General features: G+C 50.3%; 2 protein-coding genes and 1 long non-coding RNA gene across 8 annotated transcripts in view; 2 read left to right on the top strand and 1 right to left on the bottom strand.

Moving 5' to 3' along the window:
• Positions 1 to 2108, top strand: part of UBE2F (ubiquitin conjugating enzyme E2 F (putative)) — a 45823-nt gene extending 43715 nt beyond the window's left edge. For all 4 annotated transcript variants that reach the window (XM_070368598.1, XM_070368600.1, XM_070368599.1 and 1 more), the window contains one exon: positions 1380 to 2108. In XM_070368598.1, coding sequence (XP_070224699.1) covers positions 1380 to 1430 — 51 coding nt within the window. In that variant the 3' untranslated portion in view covers positions 1431 to 2108. The remainder of the gene's footprint in view (positions 1 to 1379) is intronic.
• Positions 2106 to 12472, bottom strand: LOC138987268 (uncharacterized). Of its 2 annotated transcripts, none has more exons than XR_011463766.1 (4): positions 12338 to 12472; positions 7187 to 7251; positions 6149 to 6491; positions 2106 to 2214 (listed from the first exon to the last, which is right to left on the bottom strand). It is a non-coding gene; the product is annotated as an uncharacterized lncRNA (long non-coding RNA). The 2 variants fall into 2 exon arrangements; XR_011463765.1 differs by having other exon boundaries at positions 6149 to 6494.
• A 349-nt stretch (positions 12473 to 12821) lies between these two features.
• The window catches only part of SCLY (selenocysteine lyase), a 30385-nt gene continuing 20473 nt past the window's right edge, over positions 12822 to 22733 (top strand). Inside the window, exons 1-3 of one of the 2 annotated variants that reach the window (XM_070368608.1) lie at positions 12822 to 12977; positions 16025 to 16140; positions 20688 to 20788. In XM_070368608.1, coding sequence (XP_070224709.1) covers positions 12913 to 12977; positions 16025 to 16140; positions 20688 to 20788 — 282 coding nt within the window. In that variant the 5' untranslated portion in view covers positions 12822 to 12912. The remainder of the gene's footprint in view (positions 12978 to 16024; positions 16141 to 20687; positions 20789 to 22733) is intronic. The other variant, XM_070368609.1, reaches the window with a different exon arrangement.

Raw genomic sequence — 22733 nt, forward strand, 5'->3', positions numbered from 1 at the left:
GGGGCTCACCTTGTCCCTCATTTGCTGTGAGGAAGCAGGGCCACCAAGAAGGGAGAAGACCTGCCAGGAGGGGACAGAGCTCGGGACTTCAGCCCGGAGTTGCTGGCCTTCTCAGGCAGCCTCAGAGGAGCTAGGGGGGCTGCAGGGCCTGTTGGGGAGGACTGCTCACCTGGAGGGGCGTGGACACCACCTGTGCTCCCGGGGTCACACTGAGGGCGGGGCTCCCCGTGGGATCGTCACTCCACCCCGAGAGCTTTGGCCCCAGGAGCAGATGGTACTGTGGGCTTCCGGGTGCTGTGGACGTGGGCCTTGTGAATTTTGCTGAAGGCGGCCAGGGCTTCTGTGCAGCCCGTGTTGGCTGTGGGCAGGGGGCTGGTGAGGGGCTCCGTGCGCAGCCCTGGGCCAGCTGGTGGCGGTCACAGCTCTCCCCTTCCTCAGCCCAGAGCCCGCCCCCACCGGCAGAGTGAATTCAGTGAGGTTCTGCCCACGCCCTCCCTAGGGGCCCCTGCAGGGGCCTCCCGGTCACCAGTAGAGGGCGCACGTCAGGCCCTGGGCTGTGTGTGTTCCTGGATGCGGGTGAAGGGCGGCACCCTGTGGGCAGCAGTGCGGGGAGGAGGGGGGCTGGGAACCCACCTTCAGCTCACACGCTGCGCCAACAAACGCGGACAGGCCTTCTGAGGTGGACGAGCTCCAAGTACTCTTGTGGCTCAGACAGTCCCGGGGCCCTTCCCAGTCCTGCAAGGCCAAGGAATTCTGATCCTAACCTTGGAGAGGAAACACCGAGGGACACACTTGGGGCATTGGCTCAGATGGGAGGTGGCTTTCCTGCTCGTGCTGGCCTGGGAGGGGCATGCGTCCATATGGCCTTTTTACACCTGAGGGATCAGTCAGGTCCCGGGTAGCTTTTGCTTGTTGCCCAAGGAGGCGGTTCTGTTCAAGCCCCCCTTTCCTCTCGGGCAGGGTGGGCACCTTGATGGCCTGCTGCACCTGGGTCGTAGGTAGCAGGATCCCGGGAAGGCGGATCTGGACACAGAACCTTTCCGAGAGCAGCAGCCGGGACCCGTTTGCAGTCCAGAGCACTGGCCTGACCAACGTGGGGACCTTGACCGCACTGGGCATTTCTCCCATCTGCAGAATTAAGGGTCTTCTGTTCCCTTATGCCCAGAGTGTGTTGGCATCCCCACCCCGGCACCCCGAGTGGCAGGGAGGCAGCACTCTGCCCGTGGGTCTCTGCGCACCCTGCCCCTTGGCTACTGGGGATGAGGCTGGGCCCTCCACACACTCCCCAGAGTTCACGGGGGCCCTTGGCTCGGGGGAGCCTCACTTGTTCCCAGAGAGTCGCTCCCCCATGACTCATGGCCCTGATCCCCGCCCCGCAGGAGGACTTCCGGAATAAAGTGGAGGACTACATTAAGCGCTATGCCAGATGATACGGGGAGAGGACTGCAGGGCCGCGGACTGTGCGTGAAAAGATGGGCTCCACCCGCAACCAGAGGAGCCTCTCCCCGATCCTCGGCTCCCCTCAGTCCCGTCGGCTCGTCCGGGTCCTGTGACCGTGTTGTCCTGAGGAAGAACCTCTTCACGACCGCCCATTGTAGCCGGAGAGTTCCACATAAATACAGCCAGAAAATGTGTCTGGGGTTCTAAAGAGTTGTCTGCTTCCCTTAACATGTTTACTTTTTTGAAACTGTACTGTATAGGCTGTTGATGAGAATGAACTCAGCGTCGAGGCTAGAGCTGCTTCTCCCCTCCCCCGTCAGTCCCGCGCAGGTGATGCTGACGCTCAGTGTAGCCCGCAGATTGGCCGTCAGAAACCCGCTACAAACAGACTGTGATTGGTGCGAAGTCTCTTAGCTCCTCCCACGAATGTCGGCCCTGCCTAGGTGTCGTGAAGCTTCCCAGAATGCAGAGTCATTCACTGTAGATCTCTTAACTGAAATGCGTATTTTATTTAATGTAAGTATATTTTGGAACAGATTTGTAATTTGTACAATTTAATGCTTTAATTATTTTTTTCTATTCTCATTTAGTTTGTATTTTCATTGTATAGAGCAGACAGATGTTGGGTCAAGCAACTATGGAGAAATACAAAGAAAATATGAAAGGCACAGTATTCATTGTGTCCAAATATGCCAAGAATCTTGGTTTTAAAAAATCAGCCCGTTTCCAGGTCCAGATGGGGCAAAGAAGCTTCGGGAGCCCTTGCAGGTAGATCTGGAAGATTTAAAAGAAAAGCAAGGTCGTGTGCTGCCTGGAGGACCCTGGCTGCAGCCCAGCCCGCCTGGGGGCTTGGTGCTCCTGTGTGGTGACACGCCTGTGAGCCAGTGTGCAGGGAGCCTTATGTTCTGGGGCGGGGAGGGAGACCTCAGGCAGCAGCCTGAGGCCCTGACACTGCACCTGTGGCCCTCTGAGGTATTGGTGGGATTTGGGGGTATTCCCGTGCTCCCAGGCCCCTGGGTCTCCGGGACGGTTCTCCTAACCCTTGGCGGGCCAGGAGTCAGAGGTGGCACACCTTGGAGTAAGAACAGGGAAAAGAGGTGAGTGGGTTTACTCTGGCCTTAGACATCGGAACAGCTGGAATCAAATAGTCCTCTGCTGCCTGCTGACACGCTCAAGTTTAACTGACAGCTTCCTCAGGCCTCTGGACTGCCCCGTCTGCCATGTGCACGGTCTGGTTGGTTCCTCTTAGTTGATAGCATTGTCTCTGATTATGAGATCAGTCTGTCCAGGAAGGAATTGGGGCCACACTTCCCACTGGTCATTAGGAACCCTGCTCATTAGACAGGAGGGTGACCCAGCTGCTAGGCCGCTGTGTCTGGTGCACGGAGCAGAGGGTGGGGGGGTTGGCATCTCTGACCAGGCCTGTCAGGACAAGCGTCCTGGTAGAGGGACCCCAGTCACATACTTCTAACTGGAACCCAGTGTCAAAGTATCACGGGAACTCCCCTCTGCTAGGTGGGTCAGGAGAGCAGTAGCCGGCAGTCCACATGCCCTGGGGCACACTGCTCCCTGCCAGCTCCCGCCCAACCCCCTAGGTCACACCCCATAGCTGTCCAGGCAGCCCGCCCAGTAGTGCAGATGGAGGTGGAAGAAATGAAACATGGGTAATGCAGGGCAAAGACTGCTTGCTGGACAGAGTGAAAGGGATAAGGCTCCCTGTCGGTTCTGATCTCACACACAGGTCTCTGCTCATCAGGAGTCAAGCAGTTCAAAAGTGACACTCCCACATTCTGGATCATACCTTTCTGTCCGGTGGCCCTCCCTCAGAGGCATCCTGCCCCCAACCCCACCCTATCTTGTTAAGGAGCTCACCCAGCTTGGCCCATGGCCCGTGGTGCCGTCTTGGGTGCCTGCCCAGCGGGCCCCGCAGCAGCTTTTGGTGCCTGTGGGGCACTGACCTCTGGGACTTTGGCTTCTTGGGGTCTTTTCGCACTCTTAAGCCACAGTAACATTTCTGCCCGTGGTGCCTGTGCCTGCCAACCCAGGACAGTTGGTGATGTCTGATCTGCCAGGGGTGGGGCTGCTGGGCCTCTGGGTACCCCAACGGCCCTGGAGCCAGCTGGGGTGGTGCTGTGTCCCCATGCCGCTGCTGCTTAGAATCGCACGCATCAGCTGCGTGGTTTTCAGGCACACTACGTGGAGATGGCTCCAGGGTAGCCCTGGCATCAGGAGAAGCTCGCATATCCCCTCTTCCCTTCCCTCGGACAGACCGCCTGCATGCTGCCTCTGGGGGGAGCCAGGGCCAGTGTTACTCAGGTGCTGAGCACTGACCTCCTGGCCGTGTCTCTCCCTGCAGCCCGGGACGTCGGGTCCTGGTGTGCTTTTCAGCTGCTGTGTCTGTGTTGCCCAATGCCAGCCTCAGGGAGCAGGATCTTGGGTAACTTCACGAGATGCCCTGCTTTACCTGCCCTTCTCTCTAAGCCCTGAAAGCCCCAGAGGCCTGCCTGTCTGACCTCTGGCACTCAGACTAAGCTGGGTGGTGCACATGCGGGAGAAGTCTGCAGTACGAGATTTGTGGGAAGACTCTGTGCTATTCAGACTATTTGCAGTAGCTAACACTTTGAATGTCGTCTTTGAAAGGAACGCGTCCCTTCATATTTGCCAGTCTCAGTGTTCCATGCATATTTTCCTCTGCCCTTGTTCCATTCCTGGGGACTCACAGGAAGATGTCACGGTTCCAGGAGGGAGCAGGCCTTCCCTACGGTGTGGCCGCAGCCAGGCCAGTCTCAGCAGAGTCCCAAGTCTGCTCTCAGGACATCTGGTGGCAGAGGCACCAGAAACAGATTGAACCGACTTGCTGGACTCTGAAGCTTAGCAAAATTCTCTCAGAGGCCAAACTCCCAGGTGGTGGTGACCACCATGATGTGTCACGTGTCTTCAGGGGACAAGCCTGGGCTGCTCTGTTACCCCACCCTTCTTTCTTTCTTGAACTGCTGTGGGAAAAAAATTCCGGTTGCCATGGGATCTTTTGCTGGGATGATCAAGTCAAGCAGAACTTTTTCCATATAAGAAGTCCAACAAGGCGTTAACCAACAACTGCAGCTTTAACAAGATCCTTTCACGGCTGGTACAGTCTGTTCCAGGGTCATTTCACTTCCATCCACTTAAAAATGTTTAATCTTGGAAAGTCAGGTTTGCTACAAGTTCATAAAGTGTGTGTAGTAAAATGCTATTGCTACATAGTAAAATAATGTTTGCCTTTTCCTTTGCTGAAGAACTTGGGAAATGGGGAAACCAGTCTCACCTCTCCTTCCCTGCTCCTACAGCCCTGCCTCAAACAAATCCAGCAGATTGGAGGGGCCAGTTCAGAGGAATCCACATCTCCTGCTGGAGTTCTCGCTCATGCCCTGGGGTTCCCCAGGTTACCAAAGTGACTTACCGAAAGAATCATGGTTGGGCAAATGTTCTTCAAGAAACCCAGAGATGGAGGCATTTGGGGACCTTGCACTGTTAAGGATATCTGTTTCCTCGTGTCAAGCTGTATAAAGAACTGAATTATCATCTCTTTTTAAAAATCCATCTTAGGGCTTTTTCACTTTGATCACCAGTCACACTGGGCCAGAGTTCTTCTGGTAAATTCACTGGTGTTTTGGTTTTTTGTCTTTTTTAAACTTACGGGCAGTTAAATCATTGGTTTTGCAAGAGTTCCCAGTGCTGGAGGAGAGACTATGGACAGGCCTGTGCTCTGCAGACCAGGCCAGATGGTGGTCGGGGGCCTGGGGAGAGGGTTGGCATCCCCACAGCTCACGGCCCGGGATGCTCGCCCCTGCGTGACCCCAGGGAGGCCCTGCAGTCGTTCCAGAGGCCACGCATGGTGCTCGATGGTGAAAGATCATTTTGCTTAAATCATTCGTTATCCGACAGCTCTTTCTGAAATGTATTCTGGGACTTCCTTGGTGCTCCAGTAATGACAACTCCACGCTCCCAGTTCAGGGGGCCTGGGTTAGATCCCTGCTCAGGGAACTAGATCCCACATGCTGCAACTAAAGGTCCTGCACGCCGCAATGAAGATCAGAGATCCCATGCACTGCAGCTGGGGCCCAGTGAGCCAAAGAAAAATAGAATTTACTCCAGCGTCAGTAACCCTGTTCATCTGCGTCCTCCCGTCCCCTCACCTGGATGAGGGTGGGTGCCACGAGCTGGGTGCAGCGCTTGGGAGAAACAGCCTTGCTTCCTGCTCCTACACGCTTCAGCCTCAAGAGTCTGAGAAATGACGCCTGTGTCCTGGGTGAGCACAGTGTCACTGCCACGTGTGTGGCGGGACCAGTGACCAGGGTGTGACACAGACGCAGTCCCCACAGAACAGCGGCCGGGGGCGGGGGCGGGGAGCTGCCACACACCCGCTGAGACCGGAGCAGACACAGGGCAGCGGCCCCACACCCTCCCAACGCGTGGCCACCGGGGCTTCCTACAGCCTTCCCGCGCCTCCAGAGGAGGCACCAGCCTGGCATCCAGAGTCCGAGGCAGCTGGGCCCATCTTTCTGCCTGCTGCTGCACCCAGGACCCTGGCTTTCCTGCCCTGGGGAGGCCCGTCCCACCCCCAGCGTCAGCGTCCCTCCTGGGGCTTCCTTCTGGATTCAGTTCAGGTGGTGCCCCTGTGTGGCTGGCCGGTCTCACAGGCTGGTGGACAGTCTTGCAGTGTGCTCACCTCGCCCAGGCTTCCAGAAGCACCAGGGGAGGTCTGCACCTGCCCGTGTGTCTATTTCTGCTTGTCCAGGCATCGGTCAGCTCCTGGAGCACAGGGCCTCATCTTCGCTGCAGGCGTGACTGAGGCAGTTCTTACCATGTGATGATTGACGGTAGGTAGGTGCAGCAGGAGCTTGAGAGCATGAGTCCGCCAGAGGCAAGCCTGCTCAGGACAGGCACCTGCCTGGGGGTGGGAAATGCCGGCCAGCCCAGGCCACCCGAGCCAACAGACCCCCACCCTTCAGTGACAGGTGCTGCGTCTCAACAGTTGGCTCTGCTTGAGTAAATGGGCCTCTGGAAAAATCCTGCTGAGAAAGAAGGAATAATATCCAGCAGACTTGGGATAAACATGGTACTGGGAACCAAGTGTAGGATTTAAAGAAACTTTTCCAGGGGGCAAAAAAATCCACCTGCTTAGGAAAATGCAGTAAATGGCACCTTTGACCCCACATGAAAAAGTCCTAAGGCGGCCTAGCGGTTAAGAATCCACTTGTCACTGCAGGGGACACGGGTTCAACCTCCGATCTGGGAATCGTCTACATGCAGCCGAGCAACTCAACCCTTGCCCCACCAATACCGAGCCAGTGATCCAGGGCCCGCAAACCACAGCTACTGAGCCCATGCACCACAGCTACTGAGGCTCGCACACCTAGAGCCAGCGCTCCACAAGAGGAGCCACTGCAGGGAGAAGCCTGCACACTGCCACAGAGCAGCGTCCGCTCACTCAGCTAGAGCAAGCCCACGTGCAGCAGTGAAGACCCAGCGCAGGCAAAAAGTAATAATAAATGCACAACAGCACAGGGCAGGCCAATGTGGGGAAATGGATCAGTGATCAGTGATGTGGAGGCAGACTTGGTTAACTCTCCAGGAAAGGACAACAAAGAGACAAAAGTCATCTGTAGAGAGGACAACATGGCAGAGGGGACTCGTCCGTGTGGCTAAGATGGATTGACCTCTCTGTGCCAGGAACAGGAACAAAGGTCAAAAATACATTCCTTACCATAAATCAGTGTCTCAGTCATTAGGGAGATGCAAATCAGGGCCACTTCACACCCATGAGGACAGCTAAAATAAAATTTAAAAAACAGACCTCAGATGTTGCTGGGGATGTTGAGAAATCGGAATCTTCATACACTGCTGATGAGAATGGCAAATGGGGCAGCTCCTTGTAAAAACATTCTGGAAGTTCTTCAGTTTAAATATACAGGAACCACACTGACTTCCCTGGTGGCCCAGTGGTGAAGAATGTGCCTGTCAATGCAGGGGTCTCAGGTTCGATCCCAGGTTGGGGAACTAAGATCCCACATGCCAAGGAGCAACACAGCCTGTAAGGCAACCGCTGAGCCTGCAGGCTGCAGAGCTTGAGCACAGCAACTAGAGGAAGCCCGTGCACCGCAACCATTTATCACAGTCAAAACTGGACACAGTGCAGATGCCCATCGAGCGATGGATGGGAACACCAAATACGGAATAGCCAGGCAAAGGAACAGTGAACACCAACAAAAAGGAATTACTGATACATGCTACAACATGGGCTGAAACCTTGAAAACAGTACCCAAACTGAAAGAAGCTAGACACAAAAGGCCACATGCTTTATGATTCCATTTATATAAAATACCGAGACAGGGCAAATCTATAGAGACAGAAAGTAGCTGGTTGTTGCTAGGGCTGTGGGGAAGAGGAAGTGGAGATTGACTGCTAATAAGTGCAGTGTTTCTTGTCGGGGGTGATGAAAATGTGCTGGGATTAGATGTACTTAGTTGCAGAACCTATGAATACCATACACTTTAAAAGGTTAATTTTATGGTATATGGATCATATCTGTTTTTAAACATTATGAAGAAATGAAGGTGTAATACTGGAAAATGTTCACATTATCCACAGGAAGACAAGCAAAGAGAAAGAGTTGAGAACCAGATGAAACAAATAGAAAATAAATAATGGTAGATTTAAGATTTATTGCCATTTAATAATTATATGTAAATGGTCTAATTCACTAAAAGGCAAAGATTTGCAGGGTGGATTACTATGGTTTAGGGAGATGTTACCATTGTGGAAAACTGAGTAAAGGACTTTGTATCATTTTTACAACTGCATGTAAACCTATAAGGGTCCCAGTAAGATTTTTACGTAAGCTATACACCCAGCACCCAAGAAGGTAAAATTTACAATGCCTAGTATTCAACACAAAACTTCAAGGTATGCAAGAAGCAAGTAAATAACAGCCATGGTCAGAGGGGAGAAAAAAATCAGTCTATAGAAACAGAGCCTATCAAATATGATAGCATTAATAGATCAGAGCGTTAAAATAACTCAAGATGATAAAGAAAAGACTACTGGTGTTAAGTAGAGATGTGGAAAATATAAGACACAAATTAAGTTTTCGGAAGAAAAACAGACATGATGAAAACTTTACTGGATGGGCTTAACGACAGGTTACATATTGCTGCAGAAAAGATTTATGAACTGGAAGACAGCAATAAAAAAATGAAAAACGGTGGGTGGCGGTATATCTAAGGAGAAAACACTCAGAACTTGGGTGAGCTGTGGGCAAACTTCATGCAGCCCAATAAACTTGTAATTGGAGTTCCCAAAGGAGCAGGGGAGAGAGAAAATTATTTGAAGATTTAATTACTAAAAGATTTCCAAATTGATAAATGCGCCAAGCCCACGGATACCAGGTCAACAACTTCAAAGCACAAGAACATGAGGAAAACACCAAATCACATTCTACATTGCTTAAAATCAGTACCACAGCAAAATAGTAAAAGCAGTCAAGAAATAAAGACACATATTGTATAAAGGAACATAGAAAAGGGTGGTTACATGTTTCCCGTTGGAAAAAATGTGAGCAAGGAAACAGTGGAGGAAAAAAAAAACTTTATTGAAAGAAAAATCTCAAGCAAGAATTCTGTATCTGGGGAAGGTATCAAAGGTGAAGGCAAAATAAAGGTGTTTCTCATACATACAGAAGCTGAAAGTCATGCCAGTAGATGAACACTGCAAGGAACTTTGAACAGAGTCCTCAGACATGGTATCAAGTGGGAATATGGAACCACATCAGGGTTTCTCAACCTCAACACTAAGCTGACGCTTAGGCCAGATGTGGCTCCCAGGTGGACTGTCCAGTGCATTGTGGGGTGGTTAACGCATATATGGCCTTACGAGTTATTAACAGGTCCCAGAAGCACCGACCACAGTGATGGGGGACAGCTAACGTTTTAGACATTGTTAAATGTCCCCTAGAGGGAAAATACAGAGAAGGCAATGGAAAATCCCATGGACAGAGGACCCAGTACTCCTGCCTGGAAAATCCCATGGACAGCGACTTCACTTTCACTTTTCACTTTCATGCACTGGAGAGGGCTGCAGTCCATGGAGTCGCTAAGAGTCGGACACGACTGAGCGACTTCACTTTCACTTTTCACTTTCATACACTGGAGAGGGAAATGGCAACCCATTCCAGGGTTCTTGCTTGGAGAATCCCAGGGATGGCGGAGCCTGGTGGGCTGCCTTCTATGGGGTCGCACAGAGTCAGACACAACTGACGAGACTTAGCAGCAGCAGCAGCAGGAAAGAAAAAATCACTCCTGGTTGAGAATCACCTTTCATATTTTGCATCTCTGTTTTTGACCAATGATCTGACAGAATTCCTCTGCTTGGGCATTTAACACATTAATTCACTCTTTATGCCTGTTCTATTCAGCCTATTTATTGATTTTTTTCAAAAACTGACTTTATTTTTCAGAGCAGTTTTAAAGGTTCCCAGAGAAATTGAGCGGAACAGAGTTCCCCTATCACCCTGTTCCCTACACGTCTACCTCCTCTACTACTGACGACACACAGATATAAGACATTTGTTAACAACCGCTGAACCTACACGGACACATCATTGTCATCCATAGTCCCTAGTTGACACTGGGGTCCACTCTTGCTGTCTGACATTATATGAGTTACCACAAACGTATAATGACAGGCATCTATTGCTATAGTATCATTTACAGTGGTTTTCCTGCTCTAAACATTCTCTGTGGTCTGCCTGTTCATGCTTGTCTGACTCCCTATCCCTGGCAACTCTACTGAGTGTTTTTTTTCACACTTTGTTTTTTAAAATTTTTATTCATTTCTGTGAGTGTGTCAGGTCTTAGTTGCGGTCCGAGATCGTGTTGCCGCACGCAGGATCTCCTGTTGTGGCGCGCAGGCTCAGCAGTTGCGGAGCTCGGCCTTAGTGGCTCCACTGCATGTGGGATCTTAGTTTCCCCACCAGCGATCAAACTCACATCCCCTGCATTGCAAAGCGGATTCTTAACCACTGGACCATCAAGGAAGTCCCCCCTATTGAGTTTCTAAATCTCAATTATTATAGCTTTCATCCAGTTGTTTTTTTTAACTGTTGCTTGTTCTTATGACTACCTTTTTAAAGAAATAAGATGTTTCCTTAACTCCTTGAAGGGGACAACAGAGGATGAGATGGTTGGATGGCATCACCGACTTGATGGACATGAGTTTGAGTAAGTTCTGGGAGTTGGTGATGGACATGGAAGCTTGGCATGCTGCAGTCCATAGGGTCGCAAAGAGTTGGACATGACTGAGTGATTGAACTAACTGAACTGACTCCTTGTAGACCTTTCCTCTCTGAGGACTTACTCTGCTTTATGACTTTTTCCCCTTAGGTGTGAGCTGTTTGCTGCATTTACTATTTCACTGCCATGGGGATGGCATTTCCTCAACTATTTGATCTTTACTGGACACTGATTTCATAATTACCCTCTGCAGGCGTCTGCTGCGTGTGTGACCAGCCCACTTGGAATCATGTGGCTGCTACCGCTTTTAGGAAGAGTGGAGTCGAGGCCCTGGTCCTGAGTGTGGGGCACTCTCGACTCTAGGCTCCACCACTACCTTCGATGTATCCATCCAGAACCACAAACCTCTAACTGCTGCCTAACTAGTCCAAGGAGGGCTGGATCAGTCCCCTTGTGGGTAGTTCCTGGCCCATCCAGCTCCCACCCTGACAGCATTCCATACAGAGAATGAAGCCTGCCCCCCACCTGTCAACTTCCCCACCCACCTCTGCTCTTAACCTCCTAACTGCTCACTGCCTCCAGGACTTTTTACCTCTTCTTCATCTTCAGCCTCCTTGTTAGCTGCCTTCTTGAAGTCCCGTCATCCTGTGCTCCTTCTTACCTCCTTCCTCAACCTTCTAAGAGCTGACTACATCCTCCACCTTTTCCTGTCTCCTTGCTTCCTCAGCACTGCACTCTCATCCTCCCCCACTGCTCTCCTGAAATTCCTTTCACAAAACCATGAGTATCTCCTGCGTGTTATGTACAGTAGACACTTCAGACTTCCTCTCAACTACAACCTGTGGTCTTGACACTCTTCATTCTGTTTCCTCTTCTTTTCACTGGCCCTGAGCTTCTGTATATCTATTTGCTTCTTAAATTTTCATGTGTCTTTTGCTCCAGACTGCATTTGGCAAGACATGAGCTCGGTTTGCATGCAGGAATGAAAGGAAATAAAGAATCCAGAAAGAGGCTTGCTGAGCTGCAAAAGACAACTTCTGGACCCTAAGAGATAACACTGAGCAAGTCTACAAAAACTCCAACTAAAATTCAATTTCTTGGCAAAGCACCCCTGCGTTCAAATACTGGCCCCATTCTTCCCCGTGTGAAGGTGGGCAAGATGCTGGCCTTTCCTCTAACTGAACGTCGTCGCGTGTAAGGTGGAGCTGCCAGGTACCTACTGGATAAAGGTGATGCCAAGACGAAACTAGTGAATACACGAAAGGCGCTTGGAACACCGCCTGGCACACGCTCGGCGCTCAAACTCAGAAACTGTTAACTTGCCAAAAGAGTAAGAGAAGGTGGGCGGCTCATTAGCATTCAGGAATCTGCATCCTCGCCCTCTCGCCGCTTTCGCAACCGACTCGCGTTACGGTCGGCGGCGGTCGGCGGGATGCACGAAAGCTAGACACTCCCATCCAACAGGTCGTGCTCCGCCGGCCGGGGCGCCTTCCCGTCCGGGTACCGGCGCTACTCCTCCCCTCGCTCCCGCGTGCCCGGCGGCGCCCCCGCTCCCTAGGCCCGCCAGATCCCCTGCCCCGCGCCCCGCGCGGTGTTCCTCCGGTCTCTCCTAGCCCCTCAGACCCACCCTCGCGAGACGAGCCCTAAGTCACCCGCGGAGAGGGTCGGGTCACGGCGGAGGCGCAGGGTGCGGCCTACCGGCCTCGGCTGACCGCGGATCCAGCTCCAGCCGAGCAGACATAGTTAGACCCGCGACCGAAGCCCCGCCGGCCCGGGTCAGGCTCCTCCTCCTTGCGCGCCGCCGCCGTGACCACGCCCCCGGGACGCGCTTGAAGCCCCGCCCCTAGCCCGTCTCCTCAGCGCGCGCGACCCGGGGCCCCGTCTCCCCGCGGAGCACCTCACCCTAGCGCGCCGCCCGCCCGCGCGCCCGCGCGCCGCCGACATGACCACCCCGGTGACGCGTTTGAAGCCCCGCCCCCAGCCCGTCTGCTTGGCGCGCGCGACCGGGGACCCTGCCTCCCCGCGGAGCGCCGCTGCAGCGCGAGGATTGGCCGGAGCTGCACGGCTCAGCCAATCCGCACGGGCCCCGGCGCCCGCACCCCCGCCCCGTCCCGGCGGCGCTCTTAACCGTGACAGGCTCTGCGGGTCTGGGCCTCTCCTGAGGGGGCTGGCTGGCTGGAAGCGGGCCGCGGTGGCGTCGGGATGGAGGCGGCCGGGGCGCGGAACAGGGACGCGCGGAGTCGAGCGGAGAAGAGCCCGCCCGAGAGGTGCGCTCCTAGAGGGGAAGATAGGGAGAGCCGTCGGCGCGCTCCTCCAAGAAGCCCTCCAGGCGCCGCGTGGCGGCCGGCGGGTGGTCATTCCCCGAGGGACGCTGGGGCGGCCGGCGGCCGCTCTCGGCGGAACGGGGCTTTCCCGGGGAGCGGCCAGCTGGCCGGTCACTCGCGCGCAAGAGGGTCCGCGCAGGATGTGGCGGTGACCGCCGGGAGGACGAGCGGCGCACGGCGGGGCCTGGGAAGGGTTCCGGGGAGGTGACGATTCGGCCGAAAACCCCAGGGACACCCAGGAGTCCGCAGCAGGAGTTCTGCCCGCGGGGTCCCGGGCGGCGGGGGCCGCGGACCGCAGGGCCTGGGGCAGCTGTCCACTGGCAGAACCCGGGGTGGGGGGGAACTTGGGGCGTATTTTCACTGCGATGGGGCTCCTGGAGGTTTGAGCAGATGTAATTTAATTATAAGGGAAGTGATGTAATCTAATTATATTATAGGTTGCTGTTGTATATTTTACAGGACTCCTTCTGGCTGCTTGGTAGGGAGTCAGGGTTTGCAGCAATTGGGAAAACCCGTTAGGAATCCTTTGCAATCATCGGGGAGGCAGAGGTGGTGTGGACCTCAGCGGGCGCAGGTGTGGCGGAGAAGCGAATGTACCTGACGAAACCTGCCCGACTTGCTGATGCTTGCTCCAAGCGGGGGTTGGGGGTGAGGTGGGGTGAGGGAAGGAGTCGGGGGTGGGAGTGTTAAGAAGGAAGCTCCCAGGCTTGAGCAGCTGGCAGAGTGGGGAGCAAGACTGGGAGATACTTCAGTCCACCGACGCTGGGACCTTCTTCCCCTGGGTGGGGGTGGGGTCGCGGCGGGAAATGCTTTGGGTGTGTGTTTGAAAGAGTCTTCATCCTCAATCCAGGAATTTGTTAAATACTTTGGCGGGGGAGGGGGTAATCCTCTCTACCGGAATGTGAGAAATGGGTATGTATCTTTAACATTTGGGTCTAGGCCTAAATCTGACTGCTCTTTCTTTCGGTTTCATTTGCCTGGGACGGAGAAAAGGGAGCTAGGAAGGAAAACGTACTGACTGAAGGCAGAGATTCACGATGCCTCTTCATTTTTCAGTTATAAATCTAATAAAGTTTAGTTTTCCCATGCAATATTGATAACACTTTAAGGAAGCAGCATATACTGGGGCAGAGTAATCTGTGATGCGTTCCTCTGAAATTCAAGCTGTGAATTAACTCAGCCAAGCAGAAGATTGAAGAGCTGTGTGTTCACTAGTAGTATGAGGAACTTCGAAATACCTACCGGAAGTGAGAGCAGAGTTAGGGACACAAGCAGATTTAATTCTCAGCAGCAGGGATTCCTAATCCCAGGGTGGTCAAGGAATGCTGGTCAGGTTTCCCAAGCCCCAAAGCCCTGTACTTGGGCATCTTAAAGACAAGATGTTGCATTCAAACACTCCGTGGATTTAAAAAAATGTATTTAGCAGCCACCATTGGTAATTGTGTTTGAATTTTCATGTGAATTGGCTTAAACACTATTGTTGACTTAAAAATCAGGTAAAATAATGAATAGTATCTGACAGGATTGTCTGCTATATACATTCATGAACGTTTCTGAGATTTTTAAGAAATCTTTGTTGGAGTTGATTTTCAATACTGTGTTAGTTTCAGGTGTACAGCAAAGTGAATCAGTTATATATATACATGTGTCCATTCCTGTTTTTTTTAAAGGCTCTTTTCCCATATAAGCCATTACAGAGTATTAAGTAGAGTTCCCTGTGCTTGAAAGTTTTTGATTCTGATAACACTCTCTATATATAGTTAGTTAGTTAAGTTGCTCAGTCCTGTCCGACTTTTCGCGACCCCATGGACTGTAGCCCACCAGGCTCCTCCATCCATGGGATTCTCCAGGCAAGAATACTGGAGTGGGTTGCCATTTCCTTCTCCAGGGGATCTTCCCAACCCAGGGATCAAACCCAGGTCTCCCGCATTGCAGGCAAACACTTTAACCTCTGAGCCACCAGGAAAGCCCTCTTTTATATATATATATATGTGTATGTGTGTGTGTGTGTGTATACACACAGGTAAATTTCACCTAGGACTCTTTCAGGGACTGTGCACTTTCTTATGACATTTGTCACCTTATATGTCAAGCCCCTACTGTGTGCCAGCTGTTGTCCTCAATGTTGGTGACACACCTGGGAGGAACATGGGAGCTTGTGGAGCTGCTGTTCAGTTACATTCTATCAAGGCAGAGAATTAACAAGGGGCAAGTCTCGTGTGTTAGATGATGGGGTGCTGTGGAGAAGCAGGGGGACACACAGCCCTGGGGAGGAGGGCAGGGGTGGCTGCAGTTTCATTTAGAAACTAGCCTCATGAGGTCAAGTTGAGCAAAGACCTAAAAAGTAAGGCAGTGGTGGAGGGCATCATCATTACGGGCAAAGAAAACGGAAAATGCAAAGAGAAGAACCCCTGAGATTGCAGTGTGGGGGACACAGAGGGGCCATGAGAGGAACCGTGGGAGCCTAGGTTACCCGAGCCTCATGGCCATCACAGACACCACGGGGAAATACAGGAAAACTGCCAGTGAAGTGGCGAAGTTCAAACACCAGGGGAAAAGCCCTCAGGAATGTGTGACTCCCTGGGCCTGCAAGGTTCCCCCTTTCCATCAGAAGGAAGTAGCACGGGGTGGAAAGAAGCTCTGGAAGTCTAAGTGGACAGTCTCCTAGCAGTGGTAAAGGAAACTAGCAAATACTCCTCCTCCTATAAGCTACTTCAGTCATGTCCGACTCTCTGCAACCCTACGAACTGTAGCCAACCAGGCTCCTCTGTCCATGGGATTCTCCAGGCAAGAATGCTAGATAATGAGAAATCCCGCACACATTTCCCGTAAGTGACACAGATGCGGACGCCCTAGGCGCACAGTGTGATTGCAGGAGAGCCCCTGGCCTTGACGTTATTTGCTCCTGCTGACAGCATAGACTGACTGCAGCTGTTCTTCCACATTCCATCTTCTTGTCCTTAAGAGGCACGTCTTTGTTTTCTCTCCAGCAGGAAAGTGTATATGGACTATAATGCAACCACTCCCCTGGAGCCAGAAGTCATTGAGGCCATGACGGAGGCCATGCGGGAAGCCTGGGGAAATCCCAGTAGCTCTTACCCAGCAGGTAATTCTAGAAGACGTGCCCAGATCTGAGATGAAGGGCAGGGGAACTCTTGCAGGAACTCTACACCACATGGCATGACTCGGTTTTGAGTGGATTTTCTGGTAACTGCACGTCTTTAGCTGTAATTCTGGAGAGTTTTTTGTTTTTTTTTTCTTGAAAAGACCAAATTTGAGCTTTGTTGATACCATAATCTTTCATCTTTAACATGCTCTCCTGTCCCCCTTTCTCAGATGAAAAAGATGTCTTATTAAGAGCTGCTTGTAGGGCACTTCTCTGATGATCCACTGGTTAAGACTCTGTGCTCCCAATGCAGGGGGCAGGCATGGGTTTGATTCCTGGTCAGGGAACTAAGACCCTGTTTGCTGCAAGGCGCAATCGAAAAAAAAAGTTGTTTGTAATAACAGTGCTTATAAGACCCTGTCATGTATCTGTCTCCATTGATCCTTACAAAATTGCAAACTAGATCTTTTACGTAATCAGGATCACATAGAATCCTGGCCTCCTTTTTTAAAAATAAAAATTAAAGTTCTTTCAGTTCAGTTCAGTTGCTCAGTCACGTCTGACTCTTTGCAACCCCATGGACTGCAGCACGCCAGGCTTCCCTGTCCATCACCAGCTCCTGGAGCTTAATCAAACTCATGTCCATTGAGTTGGTGATGCCATCCAACCATCTCATCCTCTGTCGTCCCCTTCTCCTCATGCCTTCAATCTTTCCCAGCATCAGGGTCTTTGCCAGTGAGTCCATTCTTCGCACCAGGTGGCCAAAGTATTGGAGTTTCAGCTTCAGCATCAGTCCTCACAGTGAATATTCAGGATTGACTGGTTGAATCTCCTTGCAGTCTGAGGGACTCTCAAGAGTCTTCTCCAACACCACAGTTCAAAAGTATCAATTCTTTGGCACTCAGCTTTCTTTACAATCCAACTCTCTCATCCATACATGACTACTGGAAAAACCTTAGCATTTATTGTATTGACCTTTGTTGGCAAAGTAATGTCTCTGCTTTTGAATATGCTATCTAGGTTGGTCATAACTTTCCTTCCAAGGAGCAAGTGTCTTTTAATTTCATGGCTGCAGTCACCATCTGCAGTGATTTGGGAGCCCAGAAAAACAAAGTCTGACACTGTTTCCATTGCTGCTCCATCTATTTGCCGTGAAGTGATGGCACACGGTACTATGGTCTTAGTTTTCTGAATGTTGAGTTTTAAGCCAACTTTTTCACTCTCCTCTTTCACCTTCATCGAGAGGCTCTTTAGTTCTTCACTTTCTGCCATAAGGGTGGTGTCATTTGCATATCTGAGGTTATTGATATTTCTCCCGGCAATTTTGATTCCAGCTTATGCTTCTTCCAGCCCAGCATTTCTCATGATGTACTCTGCATATAAGTTAAATAAGCAAGGTGACAATATACAGCATTAATGTACTCCTTTCCCGATTTGGAACCAGTTTGTTATTCCATGTCCAGTTCTAACTGTTGCTTCTTGACCTGCATACAGATTTCTCAGGAGGCAGATCAGGTGGTCTGGTATTCCTACCCCTTAAAGAATTTTCCACAGTCTGTTGGAAATATGTTTCTCATTTATTGTTGTTTCCATGTAGAGCTTTAAGTTGGAGGTTCTGCAAAATAATTTGCTTTAGATCAGTAGTTACTTGGCTGAGTCACATTGTGTTTTGCAGATGGTGAGCTGAAGCTGTGCCTTCTTATTTACAGTTTTATCAGGGATGCATGCTGCATGCATGATAAGTTGCTTAGGCGTGTCCAACTCTTTGCGACCCCATGGACTGATGGACTGTACACTGTGCAGTCCGTGGATTTCTCCAGGTCAGAATACTGGAGTGGGTAGCCTTTCCCTTCTCCAGGGATGTTCCCAACCCAGGGATTGAACCCAGGTCTCCCGCATTCCAGGTGGATTCTTTACCAGCTGAGCCACAAGGGAAGCCCAAGAATACTGGAGTGTATAGCCTATCCCTTCTTCAGCAGATCTTCCCAACCCAGGAATCAAACCAGGATCTCCTGCATTGCAGGCAGAGTCTTTACCAGCTGAGCTATCAGGGAAGCCCCTGTCCCGGAGTTCGCTCAAATTCATGTCCATTGAGTCGGTGATGCCATCCAACCGTCTCATCCTCTGCTGTCACCTTCTCCTTTTGCCTTCAATCTTTCCCAGCATCAGGGTCTTTTCTGTTGAGTTGGTTCTTCGCATCAGGTGGCCAAAGTATTGGAGCTTCAGCTTCAGCATCAGTCCCTCCAATGAATATTCAGGGTTGGTTTCCTTTAGAATTGACTTAGCAGTGTTGTTTTAGTCACTAAGTCATGTCGGACTCTTTGCAACTCCATGGACTGTAGCCGGCCAGGCTCCTCAGTCCATGAAATTTTTCAGGCAAGAGTACTGGAGTGGGTTGCCATTTCCTTTTCCAGGAGATCTTCCTGACCCAAGGATGGAACCTGGGTCTCCTGCATTGGCAGACAAGTTCTTTACTGCTGAGCCACCAGGGAAGCCTCTGACTTAGCAATACTTGTGTACAGATTTACAGGCTTTTGTGGGTTTTCATGTCCATTTGCTTAGTAAACTTGGTAACTAAAAGCCTTTTCAAAATCAGATACTAGTCATTCATTAACTTCATTGTTGGTTTATTTTATACTTGTATTCTGATTAATCTTTTGGACTTTGCCTTGTAGCTAATTTTTCGTCTAGAGAAACTGAACTTTCTCATGCATAAACTGGAGAATGTGGAAAAGAATTGAATGCTAATAAAAAGCATTTGTCATGAAGAAGTTTAGGAATAACCCTCAGGAAGAGGCTCTCGTCCTGCCCTGTGAGCGGTGGGCATTGTTTGTGTCGGTATGAAGATGGGATCTTAGCAGTTTTCATCTGGCTTCTTTCCGTCAGCGTAGTTACCTTGAGGTTGACCTGTGTGACTGTCACAGCTGGTTTGTCTTCCCTGCCAAGTGGTGTTCTGTTATGCCGTGTTCATGCTCTCACCTGCTGGTGGGTGTGTGAGCTGGTCGGGTTCTTGGCAATTGCAAATGACACTGCTGTGAACGTCGTCGATGGACGAGTCATGGTCATCGCCTTTTTTCTTGGGTAAACAATGTTTACCATAAATACCTAGGAGCAGAATGGTGGGATCAGATGGGAAGTGGAGATTGATTTCTTAAGAAACCTCTGCCCTCTCTCCAGAGCACTTGTACCATTCTGTGTTCCCACCGGTGGGATGAGAGTTGCATTTCCTCCATAACGTCCTGACCACTTGGACTGGCCAGTCTTTTCATCTTAGCTGCTCTAATAGGCACATGACGGTAGAGAGGTAGCCCCACGAATCCTTATGAAGAAGGGTCTCCAAGACTTTGTCGATGAGTGGAAGGGGGAGTTTTTGCAAACCAGTATGTAAATTATGAAACCCACTTCTGAAAAGGAAAAAGAAAAGAAAGGCTTAGAGGAAGGTCTGTCAGTGCGTCTGTCAGTGCCTTGGGAAAGGCTGCAGGCTGCCGCACACTACGTGGGTGGGAAGGGAAGGCGGGGTGGGCCGAGGATCAGCCCAGAGGCTCCTCTGAGGGGCTTCTCCACAGAATCCTGGGGCAGGATGGGGGGGGAGCAGGTGGACGGGCCCGAGCGGCAAGCCCGAGGAGCTCCGCGGTGCTCCTGCCCATGTTGACTGACGCTAATCACTGTCTCTCAAGTATCACTAACTGAACTGACTGGGTCTCCTAAACACCGCAGGCCTTCCTAACTTGTAATGAAAACGCAGTAGTCTTAGGGAGTGTGTGGATGACTTTGTATATATATTTTTACCACATCTTTTTACATTTCTATCTTTATGTGTGTTTTCTTATTTACATATTTATTATAGTGGTACCTGCTCAAAAAAGTATTTTTATAAATAGGACTGAGGTCAAAAGGTCTGGAGGCTACTGGTCTGTAGTCGAAGTATGAATGGTCATGGACATCTCCACAATTCGTGCCCTGAGCCCTTCTTTCTCTACCACGTGAAGCTCAGTTCCTGCTGCCTGCTCTCCCGTGAACTGGGCTCTGAGCCCAGGTTTGAAAGCAAATGTGTCCCTGGGGCGGTGACCTCTCTAGTGACCGAGGGGACCTGCACTGTGACATATGGCACTGGGCTTTGTGTCGAGCAGTCGTGGGTTCTGTTTCTGCTTACTTTTGTTGTTTTGCAGCGTGGTCTATTACTCCACCCTTTCCTTCTCCCATCTTCCCAAATGGGAAGCAGGGCAGATGGCCACAGATCCTCTATCGTAGCATCGGGTAAGAAGAAAGCCACATCTCAGAGTTTTAGGGCTCCGGCTTCCTCCCCCAGCTGTTTCTAGCTCCTCCCAAGTCCCTTGAGTCTCAGTAGCTTCCCCTGATTTGCTGGCCTCCTCCCGCTGTCCCTTGGCCACGTGACATCTAGGCTGTCACTCACGGTAGTGAACACGTGTTGTCCTAGAACCACCCACTCGGCCCTCCTGCTCCCTCATGGCTGGTCGTTCCTTTAAATGTGTGTTGATTGGATTTGGTGCAGCAAAGTTACTGAATTTCCACTTTGGTTCCTCCAGGTAGGAAGGCCAAGGAGATTATCAACACGGCCCGGGAGAACCTCGCCAAGATGATAGGTGGGCAGCCTCAGGACGTGATCTTCACTTCGGGGGGCACCGAGGTAAACAGTCCACAGTCTCGTGTTCTTTATTAAAAAAAAATATGAGGTGGTGCCCTCTTGGTATTATTGTCTTTTAAAGAAAGAGTAATGCTTTGTCCTGGTATTTTGCAAATTAGCCTGATATTATTAGGCAGCATTCATCCTATAAGTGAATTCCAGGGGGCTGATAGGATATTTGTTACCGAACATATGAATTAACGGGCTTTGCATTGCTGTCTCAATAAAGAGAGTTTCTCCGTCATTTTGCCCTGGAATCATTCCTTTATATCCTAAGTTTACTTATTAAGAGGTTTGCAGTCAGAATGGCCATCATCAAAACATCTATAAACAACAAATGCTGGAGAGGTTATGGAGAAAAGGGAACCCTCCTACACTGTTGGTGGGAATGTAAATTGATGCAGCCACTATGGAGAACAGTATGTGTGTTTGCTTAGTCACTCAGTCATGTCCAACTCTTTGGGACCCCATGGACTGTAGCCCGCCAGGCTCCTCTATCCATAGAATTCTCCAGGCAAGAACGCTGGAGTGGGTAGCCATTCCTCTCTCCAGATCTTCCTGACCCAGGTATTAAACCCAGGTCTCTCACATTGCAGGCGGATTCTTTACCATCTGAGCCACCAGGGAAGCCCTATGGAGGTGCCTTAAAAATTAAAAATAGAGTTACCCTATGATTCAGCAATCCCACTCCTGGGCATATACCCAGAAAAGCTGAAAACCCTAATTCAAAAAGGTACGTGCACCTCAGTGTTCACAGCAGCAGTGTTTACAATAGCCAAGACGTGGAAGTGACCTCAGTGTCCATCAACAGACGAGGGATAAAGAAGACTTGGTGTATAAATTAATGCTGAGTGAGGTGGCTCGGAGAAAGACAAGTGTTGTATGATATCTCTTATACATAGAATCTTAAAAAAATGATCCAAATGAACTGATTTATAAAACAGAAGTAGACTCACAGACTTAGAAAAGAAGCTATGGTTACCAAAGGGGAAGCGGGGGCAAGGAGAGATAAGTTAGGAGTTTGGGATTAATATATACACACTACTATATATAAAACAGATAAGCAACAAAGACCTATTGCACAGCACAGGGGGCTATATTCAATATCTGGTAATAACTTGTATTGGAAAAAAATCTGAAAAAGAATGTATGTATGTACAACTCAATCCCTCTGCTGTACACCTGAATCTAACACAACACTGTAAATCAACCATACTCCGATTTTGGAAAAAAAGGAGTGTGAGGTTTGACCCATTTGAAAGGGATTTCTTTTTAAACAGATAGAAGATTCTCAATGATAGTGTGATGGCATCAAGCCCTCTACTCAGTCATTCTCACCACCTCATTTCCTTATTGGAAAGGAAGGTCTTTCACAGGTGATGTGACTGTCCACATTAAAAAAAAAAGAATCTGCAGCTAGATTATTAGTAAGTAAATTTAACAAAGTTATTAGATTAAGAAAATCAAGTGTATTTTTATGTATCAGCCACAATGCATATTTATCAGAGTACCAAAAAATGTCAAATACTTAGGAAATAAATCGAGTAAAAAAGATTTTGTAAACCACTCCCTGCTCCAATACACACACACGCTGGGAAAGGAATAGAATTTATTACCGAGAGCCTTCAAAGAAGTTCCGAATAACTGGAGCGTGTATCATGTTCACAGATGGGAAGACTCAATGTAAGTGTGTCAGCTCTTTAGATCTGTGGATTCAGTGCGACGTCGGTCAGAATTCTGACTCCTTTTTTCATGGCGCCTCACCATATGGAAATACAAAATGCCAAGAATAGCCAAGACTTCTTGAAGATTAAGAATGCAGTGAATTGCTCTATGAATTAAGATAGATGGTCTTAGGGCTATGAGAAGCACCGGGCCAGAAACAGGGCCGTACCTGAATGGGCCCTGTCACGTGACGAGCCCTGGCCCTTGTGATGCTGAGGAGGGA

The sequence above is a fragment of the Bos mutus genome, chromosome 3 (genome assembly GCF_027580195.1).
Source record: "Bos mutus isolate GX-2022 chromosome 3, NWIPB_WYAK_1.1, whole genome shotgun sequence".
NCBI classification, from domain to species: domain Eukaryota; kingdom Metazoa; phylum Chordata; class Mammalia; order Artiodactyla; family Bovidae; genus Bos; species Bos mutus.